The sequence below is a fragment of the Mus caroli genome, chromosome 1, assembly GCF_900094665.2.
Source record: "Mus caroli chromosome 1, CAROLI_EIJ_v1.1, whole genome shotgun sequence".
NCBI lineage: Eukaryota > Metazoa > Chordata > Mammalia > Rodentia > Muridae > Mus > Mus caroli.
Window position 1 is genome coordinate 13049420 of NC_034570.1, and position 11660 is coordinate 13061079.

Consider the following 11660-nt stretch of genomic DNA (forward strand, 5'->3'; position numbering starts at 1 on the left):
CTCCTCCTCCTTCTTCTTCTTCTTCTTCTTCTTCTTCTTCTTCTTCTTCTTCTTCTTCTTCTTCTTCTTCTTCTTCTTCTTCTCATGGAGTTAAGTTTGATATTCCCAAGGGAAAGACTTTGGCTAAGGAAGAATTTAGAAGTTCTCCATTATAACTGCTCAGCAGAGGGTCATCTGAGAATGTTCTCTGCATCCATTCTCTCAGGACCATTTAGCAGACATTAATTAGGTGCAAGTTCATGAGATGTGCAGGTATAGTTCACAGACCTTAAATCATTAGAAACTTGTTGGTTTTGAAAGATATTTTCTATCTACAGTTGGACAAGAATATCTTGCCTCTCCTTAACATGTGCATATGCTGTTACTATTCAGTTTATCCATGTTGCCTTTTTCAATCTGGCATATAATAAAGAAAATTATGTTAAAGCAACACATTAATTAAGCTAGGTGAGATGTGACAGTGAACAAACACAGGAATGGGGGACAGGACAAGGTAAATAAACACATCAATGAGGATGTTTAAATTCAACTATATCTTGTGTTATCCTAAATCTGTCAGTAAAATTTAATAAAGGAAAAGTGGCATGAAATATGTAGAAAATGCTAGAACATATGCTTTTTTATTACTGCCAAATAGCTCAGGGACAGCCTGGAGTCCTAGATGTTATATGGTATTTTTATATTTGATGTATAACAGTTCTCAGAAAATCATGTCTGGTGTCTTATGTCTATCATTTAAAATACTGTTAGAATATAGGATTTGGTTTGGAAATAAATTATTCTGGCACAATAAAAATAATATAGAAGTATGGTTGGGAAATATAAGTTGATTTTTAAGACACAATTTCATCACTATACACTGAAACTTAACCATAACATTAAAAGAATATTAATTTTGAAGTCATTTTATTTTATTTAAAACATTTTATAAATTTATTCTATTATATATGTATCAGTATTTTAGGTACTTGAGATTTAATCCAGTGCCTTGTAAATGATTAGCAAAATTTTTACTGAACCAACCCCCAGCTCCTATTTATTTTTCTTCAAGTCACTAAAGCTGGCTTGCATTATTGCAACCTTACTTCCAATGCTTTCACCCCCTTTTATCACCGCTTTTAAAAACTCACACACTTCCTTTCCTGACCCCATTTGCTTTATATTATCCACACTGATGACAGAGGGAGAATACCAATAAAATGTACTTTAAAAATATCTTTACAATGACACTCTATGGAAGAATTAGGAATAAAGTAAACTGATATTGGAGGGAGGATGTGTATAATTCAAGAGAAATTACCACTCTCATTTTTGTTTGGTTGCTTGAGTACTTGCTACTTAGCCCACACTGGCTGCTAAATGCTGGAATTGCAGGCATGCACCACTTGGTGGACTCAATTGTCTTTTGAAGAACTTTTCAGAGGCAGTGAATGCTACTGTGCTTTGCTCTTAAAGAAGGTGGTCTCTGTGGCACCGACAGGGCACCCATGAAATATTTGGGGAAAGGGAGCTAGTACAAGGACATGGGTAAAGTGGGTATCTTAGATTGTACCTGAAAAAGTTCTTCAGCAGATAGTGACTACCAGTGGACCACTAGATAGGAGAAAATTATGTTCATGGCTTTAAGTGTTTGTTCTCCTTTGAAGAAGTCAGACTTAGCCAGATGGATCATACCCAGAAAACAATTAAATGTTACTATTCTTCCTTTCATTCACTTTTCTGGGAAGGAAGTGGTATGTTCTTTTGGAGAAAGCTCTAGGGCTTGGCAGCAGAAAGCAGCTCTACCCAGGAGCCATAAACTTGTCATTTGGGAAGTGTTCAAAAATGTATTGTTTATGGTTATTAACCTGAGGCTCCTGGACTGCCAAGGCAATGCTTCTTAGTGGTTTTAGATTTCTTTGTCATAAAAACTATTGAGGACACTTGAGAGCTTTGGTTTATATGGGTCAATATTTACTGTTTAGAAGTGAATCAGAAAACTTTTAACATCCTAGAACACTCAAGTGTCTAAGGCTGTCACTTGTCATAGAGCCAGTGGGTTTTATGTTGCCCCTGGAAAGCTTGACTATAACTGGAGAGGTAACAAGAGTGAAAAGGCATTAGCATCACAGTGTTACTCTAAAAAGCCTAGAATTTGTTAATCCCCTCAATGTGCCTCTGGGAAATCTGTGGATCCTCAGGTCATACATTGAGAACTCTGTGGATCTATAAGTGGAAGGAGAGTTGAGATCTTAGAAGGGTGTAAAAATTATCTTTAACTTTGCTTATTTCTAACAGGAGTCTGCCATTCTTTTATTACTAATATAGATAACCCAAAGCAGTTAAGAGTGTGTTGACTTTGTTACCAATAGAAATCCCAGATATGTCCCTAGCATAGTAAATTATTATTGATGTTTTGATACTTTTATGTTAGGGCAGTTATCAGATCTGCTGCTTGGTATTACTACTGTGTTAGAGAAGTATATATGTTAGTATATTATAAATGAGTAGTATGTTGTTAATATGTCCTAAGAATCTCTGTAGTGCCATGTCTTTTATGCATCTAAGGACATTATTATTTTGGGACAAGCCCAGTGGCACATGCAAAGGCAAGAGGGCCTCAGTATTTCATAGCTTCTGGTTTATTGTACTCATGGAAATGGATTGGTTGGGGACCTGGAAATCCTGATGAGGTCCTGAAAAGTCTGTGTAAGGAGCTAACTAAGGCTTGTTGTGCTGAGAGGCTGGATGTGGTCTAGGCACATGGGGTTTGTAATGAGGCATTGTAGTCCATGCTTGTTGTTATTCTAAGGCAGCTCTTAGCATTCTACTGTCTAGATGGGAATCAGATATTTGTCTACTACTCTGAGGAATGATCCCTGCTTTTTTTTTTTTTTTTTTTTTTCTTAGAGAGTTGGAAATTGCTGTCTGGCTTAAAAAGCTTGTTTGTCTTGGTCTGGCATTAGAAGATCTTGCTAAAAATGCTCTGTTAATGGCAACCAACACTGAATTGTCAGTGTTTAAGAATGAATGTGGGATGCTCAGAGCATTCTGAATTCAATATAGAACATGAGCCAAGAAATGAGTAAATAAAAAAAAATTGAGGCTCTTCCTTGCACTAGTGGAAATAAGCTAGTTGGCATTTTTCAGAGCATTTTAAGAGGCAGATTGGGAAATGATTCTGAAGAGACATAACCTTGCCTTTTGGGTTTCATTCTTCACTTTTTTCTTTGTGGATACTCTTTGAAATATAAGTTCTTAGAAGATATGATGGTGTAATAAGTAGAGTAGAGTATTAGTAGTGGTAAGGTTATATTTGTTTTGTTTTACATAGAGGAGCTGTGAGATCCTGGGTTAACTTTCCAGTATCCATGTTCTAGTCTCTGTGTTAAGTACTACAGGGCTTTCAAGTGTAAGTATTCTAGAGTAATTCTCAACTTGGGGATGTGTTCACTTACTATAATTTATCATGTCCTGAGTATGTGTTAAATAGTTATTAAGCTTGAGGGGTCTAATGGAGCATGTTATGTGCTTCCAAATCACAAAGGTTTTACAATCTAGATTTTCACCAGCAAGTGAAGAGTTAGGCAGAATGAATTTGCCAGGCTTAAATTGCTAGAAATCTAGGGAAAGTGAAATGGGTTTTTGAGCAAAAGCCTTTCCTACTTTATATAGATTGTTATTTCATGGTCATTTAGTAACAGTGGGGCCACTGGTGGTATTGGTTGACACTTAGAAAAGAATGGCTCTTATTGCCTTCTCATAATAAATACTAGCTCTCCTATACTTTACCACCTACACTATAGTTTCTCATCCCCCCGAACATTCATGAAGTGAAAAGATGCAACTATGTACAAAGTGACAGGCCTATAGCAGAGCACAGTTAGTGTTTTATGGCATGTACAGGAAGACACAACTGAGACAGTTGGGTATAGGAGGTGAGGGCATGTTTCATGAGGAAGTGATGGACCTGAGGGTTGGACTTGAGGGTTGAGCAGGAATTTACAAGGTGGAAAAATGAGAGGATGCTGGCAGGTCATGGTTTGGATTCTGATCTGGAACATAAATCTAATTCAAAAGTTGAATATCTGGGCCGGAAAGACTTCATTTTGTGAATGTGCAACTATAATGAGATGTTAATAAGGCATTTAGATATTATGTCTTATTTGTAGCTGTCTTCCAATTTTGTATTTATATTTTCTATGTGTGTTTTAGAAAGAACCCCCAGGTTAATGCCTGATGAAGGAAGCATGTATTACCCACGGGTGCAGCATTACCGAGAGCTTCTTGACTCCTTGCCAATGGATGCTTACACACATGGCTGCATTTTGCATCCTGAGCTCACTGTGGATTCCATGATCCCCGCTTATGCAACCACAAGGATTCGCAGTATGTAAAAATCTCAAAAGTCAGGGACTGATTCTTCTTGAAGTTTTGTATCATTTTTGAGACTTGCTATATCTTCTGGTTACTGAGGGAAATGGGTCAATAGGATTGTTGAGTTTGTTTCATGGAAATGCATGGGACTGCATCAATTCAATAACCTGTCAGGTTAATCTGTTCCTGAGAAGTTTAACTAGATATATATTGTCTATCAGGCCTAATTTGTCAGCTTGTAGTCTTGAGGCCAAACTTGAATAAAAATTAGGAAGGTAATTGATAGAAAGGCTGAGAACATGATATGTTCTCAAAAAGATGAACTGAGAATCTGAATGGCTGACACCTTCTTGGATGTACGGGTAACTTGGTTCACATAGTTCATGAAGGGAGGAAGCTGGATGAGAGGATGTGTAGCCATCACTTCTGTGTTCAATGATTGGGAATTTTCTGAGATTGAGTTGCAACATCCAGCTTCTTCCCTACTTCCTGTCCTGAGGGTAGGTGGCATCAGTGTATGAGGTGTGGAGCAGGGGAAAGTGTGTTTTGCAGCATGGTTGGCTGTAGCTAGGAAGGACAGAGGTGGCACTGGTCACACTCAGGAGTCTTTGGAGACACTCAATCCCAAGTCTTCTAAACACAGAAACCATAGCTTTTTCTTACATGGCATATTACATTGTTGGTTCTATTACTTTTTCCTTGTTCCTTTTGGATACTTTTTCTTTTTCTTTTCCCATATCTTCTCTCCTCCCTTTCCCCTTCTCTCTCCTCTCTACACCCCTCTCTCCTGCTCACCCCTGCCCTCTCTCTTCTCCTTTCCCCTGCCCTCTGCCTAGCACTCTGTGTCCTTATATTCTTTTCTCTTCTCTTCATAAGTATTTATAATGTGATTTGAAATACAAACTGACTAAACCTTACTACCTATAGTTAACATTATTTTAAACAAGGTCTTCTCTTCCTTTCATCAGAGAAAGTGGAGAGTCATGGGAGTGTAAGGCAGTCCAACAGCATAGAGCACGAAGGTGCCAAGCCTTGCTTGAGCTGCTCACAACAGCTTCTCATGAAGTCCTTAGACTGTGTGCTAAGTATTTTGTCAATGCATTTTAAATGGGGAAACTGATGCAGATAAAGTATGTCCAAGGTATCAGCAGGCTACCAGTCCCAGAACTAACATTCTCAACCAGGGTATATTCCCACTTCTCCTTATGTCTGTGCCATGAGAGGAAGAATGCTGTTTTCATTTCAAAATGTTTTTATTATCAGGCCAGATTGGTAACACAGAGTCTGAACTAAAGAAACTTGCTGAAGAAAACCCTGACTTACAAGAGGCATACATTGCCAAACAGAAGCGACTTAAGGTAAGTGCCTGGCTTGCTATACTTCACACCACTTATTCTTTCTGAAAAAGAAGAATGCTATTTCTAGCACATCTTTGTACTATTGTAGATCATTGGTGCATGTGGCTCCTGTGGCCTGTGCTCTACTTTTAGAAATAGTCAGCATCTGAGCCAGGAGGATCACTGAGTTCCAGGCCATCCTGAGCTACAAAGTGAGATACAGTCTCAAGTACTCTCAAACAAAAACAAACTTTCAAGCAAAAAAAAATGTTTTTTCTTTATTATGTTTGATAGTCAGACCCATTGATAATTATCTGATAAGGAACTATTGAATATGGAAGGTGATGCATATAAGTTTTGGCTAATATAATGTAGGAGTCTCTCAGCAGGCAGCCTGCCACTTTAAGACCTCCATGTCTTGGGTGACTTGTTCTGTTCATCTTCAGGGACATCACTAGTCGTCAGTCTTTCACCTATGTTGGTTCTTTGCCCACACCCAGAAAGCACATGGAAGCTTTTTTTTTTCTGTATTGTGCATGTATCAAGCAGCACTCATGCTCTCCCTCAGCTTCCTGCCTTCCTTTTATCCTCTCTTAGATAGATGGGCTCTGAGTGCGTCCTCTATAGTTGTTCTCCTTACCTTCCACAATCACATTTAGACTTCTCTTATATTCTTTCTTTCCCCTTCTGGTGTGTGTGTGTGTGTGTGTGTGTGTGTGCACATGTTTCTGTATGTAAAGCCAGAGGGTGACAATAGGTGTTCCTCAGGACCATCTCTCCTTATTTTTGAGACAACATCGTTTATTGACTTGGATTTCACTGATTTGGCTAGGCTTGCTGAAGTCTAGGGATCTGTCTGTCTCTGCCTCCTCAGTTTGGTGTTACAAATGTGTTCTGCCACTCCTAGCCTTTAAAAAACAGTTCTGGTTCTTGAACTCTGGTCATCATGCTTTCAAGATAAACATTTTACAGACTGAGCGATTTCTCTCCAATGCCTGCTTTTTTTCTTGATGTTCTCATTAGTCACCTAAGGTGTCTCAAATCCTATTCTTTGGTTGAAGGCTAGAGGAGAATCTGTGTTTTTCCCCTTGTTTGTCTCTACTGGTTAACAGGCCTTCCAGGAGTGACAGTAAGTATTGGGTCTGCCCCTGAGCTGATATCACAGCTGGACTATTTCTTCATTTTGCTTTAGCTCTTCAAAGTTATTTTATATCTCCTCATTAAAAAAAAAAACTATGTAAAATGAGCAGGTTTTAATTCTAAAAGTATGCATGCATATGTATGTAAAACCTATTTTGTGTATTATAGTTTTCCTGTTGTTGTTATTACCATAAATAGCTTCTTTTTGGAATGTTAAATAGTCAAAGCTGCTTGATCATGACAATGTCAAATACTTGAAGAAAATTCTTGATGAGTTGGAGAAGGTCTTGGATCAGGTGGAAACTGAATTACAAAGAAGAAATGAAGAAACTCCAGGTAGGTTCTCATTGACTTTCTTTTTGATGAAACATGAAGGGCACTTGTAGGAACATTTTCAGACCCCTCTAACCATGTTCTTTTAAATCTGTTTCTGGGGTTGTTTCAATTCAGAAGCAGTTTTAAATATGCTATTTCATTCAGGAGAACTCTGGAATCTAGTTATAATCTAGTTGGTATCTGTGAGAAATGTGACTCAAGAAATGTTTTCTGTACGTTTTCAATAATGTCTGGGAGATGTGACCTTAACCAGCTTCACAAATTTTTAGAGTGGTTTGGTTGAATAATCCAGATAATTTCTTGTATGTCCTGTTTTTTTTTTTTTTTCTTCATCAGTTAGGGAAATAGCTTGCCTCTAAAGTGTAAAGTGGGAGCAAGTGGCAGCAAGTGAGTATAGTGGGCTCCAGAACATCTATAGGTTGCATCTGGGAGCCCCAGCAATCAGCCATTTTTCATGTTATACATGGGGATTATTTGTGCATTTTGACTGAAGACAGTGTTACCTGGAACTTCTTTCACAACAGGAGCACAGCTGGGTTTGTCAGTTTCCATCTGTCATCCCAGTACTTGTAAGGTTGAGGCAGAGGCATTGCCAGCAGTTCAAGAACTTTCAGAGATAGAGAGTAAGCCCTTATCTTAAGAAAAAAAAACTTAAAATAAATAAAAAGAAAGAACGACTGCCTTCTACTTTAAGAAAACGTAGTTATTCTTCTGTTCCATGAGGGTTAATTGGTTTCAGGAGCAACTGAAGATACCATACTCCACGGATGGTCAGGTCCTTTTTGTAAAATGATTTGGTATTTACATAACCTCCTGTGTACTTGAAGTCATTCTCGATTACTTTTAATACATAGTATAATGTGAAGGGCATGCAAATAGCTTTTATGGTGTATTGTATAAATGATAATGATAAGAAACAAAGGGACGTTTGTGGCTGACAAATGTCAAACATCTGTGAGTTTGGGATAACTCTGCATGACTGTGATGGCCAAGATGACATGTGATTATCTTTTCCCTTAGGTCTCAGACTGAAAATGGGAGCTGTAGTCTGTCTGTATCATCCTTGTCCCTAATTCTCATTCCTTTTCTCTGATTAGAGGAGGGCAACCAGCCTTGGCTCTGTGGAGAATCCTTTACACTGGCAGATGTCTCACTGGCTGTCACGTTGCATCGGCTGAAGTTCCTGGGGTTTGCAAGACGAAACTGGGGGCATGGAAAGAGACCGAACTTGGAAACCTATTATGAGCGTGTCTTAAAAAGGAAAACATTTAACAAGGTTTTAGGACATGTCAACAATATATTAATCTCTGCGGTGCTGCCAACAGCATTCCGGGTGGCCAAAAAAAGGGCCCCAAAAGTTCTTGGCAGCACCCTTGTGGTTGGTTTGCTTGTAGGAATGGGATATTTTGCATTTATGCTTTTCAGAAGGAGACTTGGCAGCATGATATTATCACTTAGACCCAGACCAAATTATTTCTAGGTTTGTTGGAATCTGTGGTAGCAGCACATCGAATCACTCATCCATTTGTCCAGACCCAGTGAAGATTTATCATTGGCAATTAGTAGAGAGCATACTTTATATAATTCACTGGGGAGTTCATGTGGGGGAAGGAGCTAATGATATGCTTTTTTCTTCTTTCTCTCTCTCTCTTTCTTCCTTTCTTTTTTTGTAGACAACATGACTTACTTCTAATCTATCCCTAAAGGCCAGTATAACTGCTGACCGATTGTGGGGTGGGGTGGGTGGAGACCTTTGATGGAGATTGTTAGTTCATGTTCTCAGGTATTTTTTGAGAGGTTGTAATTCGGAGCAGACGGTAATAACGACCCATGACTGCTCATAGTGCCTCACCTGAGAGCGACTGCAGGTCTGGGTGTTGAACAGTTGCAGGATTCCTCTGGGACTCAGAAGGCATCTTTGTTACACTAGACAGAGTTCAGACACAAAAAAGACATTGTACTGATTCATCTTTCACTAGCAGCTTTAGGCATAAGTAAAGGAGAAAATGAGAGAGGGGAGAAAGAAAATGAGAGAATGAAGTACATCCAGAATAGAGCAGTAGATTCTAACCTCCAGTGGCCTTCACTGCTGCCCATGGTTGCCTCTCTCTTTGGGAAATTTCACATATACCTACTTGTGGTCATGTACTCTCCTTAACTGAGAACTTTTAGGGAGGAGAGGGATGGGAAGTTAGTGGGGATAGTATACTGGGGAGAAACCTACACACTGCATAGAAAACACTTCATTTGACCTTAATTATGAGTTACACTTGTTAATTTAATAAGATTAAGTTATTATGCACTTGAATGAGATCCCCACTGAAACATATGTCTAGCACTTTTATGAATGTCTAAAAGGATAGTAGGGTAGTCTTCATGGCTCCCATGGCCACGTGAGATGCTCATCCTGTGTATGATTATCTTCAGTCCTGGGAGCCTTGGCCTCTACAGCCCTATTTATGCATACAAGCAATATATAGATGACTGTCTCAAGTAAGTATGGCTTATGGATGGTAGTGGATAATTTGATGAGAACTAGATATGCTTATTTTTATTTGGGGAGACTAGTACATTCATGCACAAACTGTTGGCCAGGCTTTGTATTTGTTTATGATTATTGACAGAGCTTTAAATTAAAGAATAAAAGTAAAAGCTGGCATTAGATATTGACAGCTAATTTGGGAAAGATAAAATATATAGCTAGCTAGATGTCTACCCATACTCATCCATGTGTGTTTAAATATTTGGGGGATATCTCAGTCCATATGGAAGAGACAGTTCATGGATGACCTAGGAATAACCATCAGACTATAATGCATGATTTTTGCTCAGGACAACCTCCTATTGAAGCAGGGAGGCAGTTTTCCTGGAGCTGGCTGTCAAAGCCTTAGGAGAAGCTTCAAGAGTCTGATGGGAATCTTGTCCCCAGACTGTGAGTAAAGAGAAAGTCTGCTTGGATGACCTCGGGTGAACTATGCACATGGCCAAAAAATGTACTGACGTTTATTGATAGGAAAATGTCACAACCAGAAAGCAATGGCTTTCTGATGATAAAAACAATTCTATAATTCCTTTTTGATTCTATTATTCCATTTCATAAACTAGATGTACTTTAAAAAAAACCCATATGAGCAGGATGTGTCCTGTTTGTAAAAAACAAGCAAAACAACAACATCAAAACAAAAACCCCTAACACCCCCATGTGAACTCAGATCTACAATGAGGAAATGCATGCAGCTTTTGTGCCATCTTCCTCTGCCCATCAATGTGTCATGCAGAGTGTCTGAATCTGCTTATTGCTAGGACATTGCTGTCATTGTATTTATACAACAGCCATAAAATTAACTGACTAGTAATTCAGAAGTTCTTACAATGTTCTGATAGAAATAAAAAGTGAGGCACAAAGAAGTAACAATGGGAATTTTGTTAAAAAATAATCTACAAAAGGTACTTATTTACTTGTGAAAGGATTGTTAAAGAGTGAATTTTCTTTCAGTGTATGTTATTATGGAGTCAGGAAATTATAATTTTCATCTGTAATTTATTTGGAGGTAGATATGTGCCTGTGTTAAAGGCGAGGCATCCAAGCCTCTTCAATGTTTTATAGGTAGGTATTCTTGACATTAGTGCTTTAAAAATATTTGTCTAGTAATAAAACCCTGACCACTAGATGTCGCTGTTCACCCAGTAGTCTAAGACTGTTCCATTAGGTTTGGCATGTGTGAAAGGTTTCAAGTGACAATAAAACATAAATGACCTTAGTTTCTGAAGCAAGGGCATCTTCATTAAGATTAGCCATCTGTGAAAAAGTTTGGGACAAATGTAGTATTGATTTCTTATGCTTTGTGAGTGATGTCAGCACCGTATGATAAGGAGGTGCACAACCACTGTTAGCCAAAGAGGCACTTTAATGCATCTTCTTTTTCAGGATCATTGGTAACTGGTCAATATGCTTCTCATGTGAAAAAAAAAAAGTATAAATGCCACAGCTAGAAAATGCCCAAGGCATTGAAAGGTTATGTTGTCTATTTCTTTCTTAACACACATGCACACTATTTTATTGGTACTGCCATTATATGCCTTTTGATTCTCAAGTCTGGTGAACTGCTTGCTCATTTTAGTAATTACTGCTATTGATATCAAAGTTGTAATGTATTGTTGATTGTCATGGGAAATTAAAGATATTATTCTGATGGTAAGATCAATAAAAATAATTTGAAAATAAATGTTTTCTGGGTCACAAAGGGCTACTTTAGAAATCTTTTTAAAATGACATATTTTCACATAAAATAACAGCGTCAGGACTGGAGTTGCTTAGTGGTGGAATCCTCGTCAACATATAGAAGGCTTGGGTTTAATCCTGGCATTGAAAAAGAAAGAAAATGAAAGCAATTAGAGGTAATAGAGAAAAGTCAGCAGTGCAGCTCTGAAGACAGGTAGTTGTGTCATGCTTTCATTGTAAGTCACTGAGTCAGCTGAAATACACACTCT

The 11660-nt window shown here is 38.3% G+C and overlaps 1 protein-coding gene across 2 annotated transcripts in view; it reads left to right on the forward strand.

Annotated features, from left to right (window-relative positions):
* Positions 1-11408, forward strand: part of Gdap1 (ganglioside induced differentiation associated protein 1) — an 18731-nt gene extending 7323 nt beyond the window's left edge. Inside the window, exons 3-6 of one of the 2 annotated variants that reach the window (XM_021168386.1) lie at positions 4195-4368; positions 5620-5714; positions 7055-7169; positions 8267-11395. In XM_021168386.1, the coding sequence (XP_021024045.1) occupies positions 4195-4368; positions 5620-5714; positions 7055-7169; positions 8267-8649 (767 nt within the window). In that variant the 3' untranslated portion in view covers positions 8650-11395. Of the gene's footprint in view, positions 1-4194; positions 4369-5619; positions 5715-7054; positions 7170-8266 lie in introns of both variants that reach the window. The other variant, XM_029482873.1, reaches the window with a different exon arrangement.
* Positions 11409-11660: the final 252 nt, after the last annotated feature.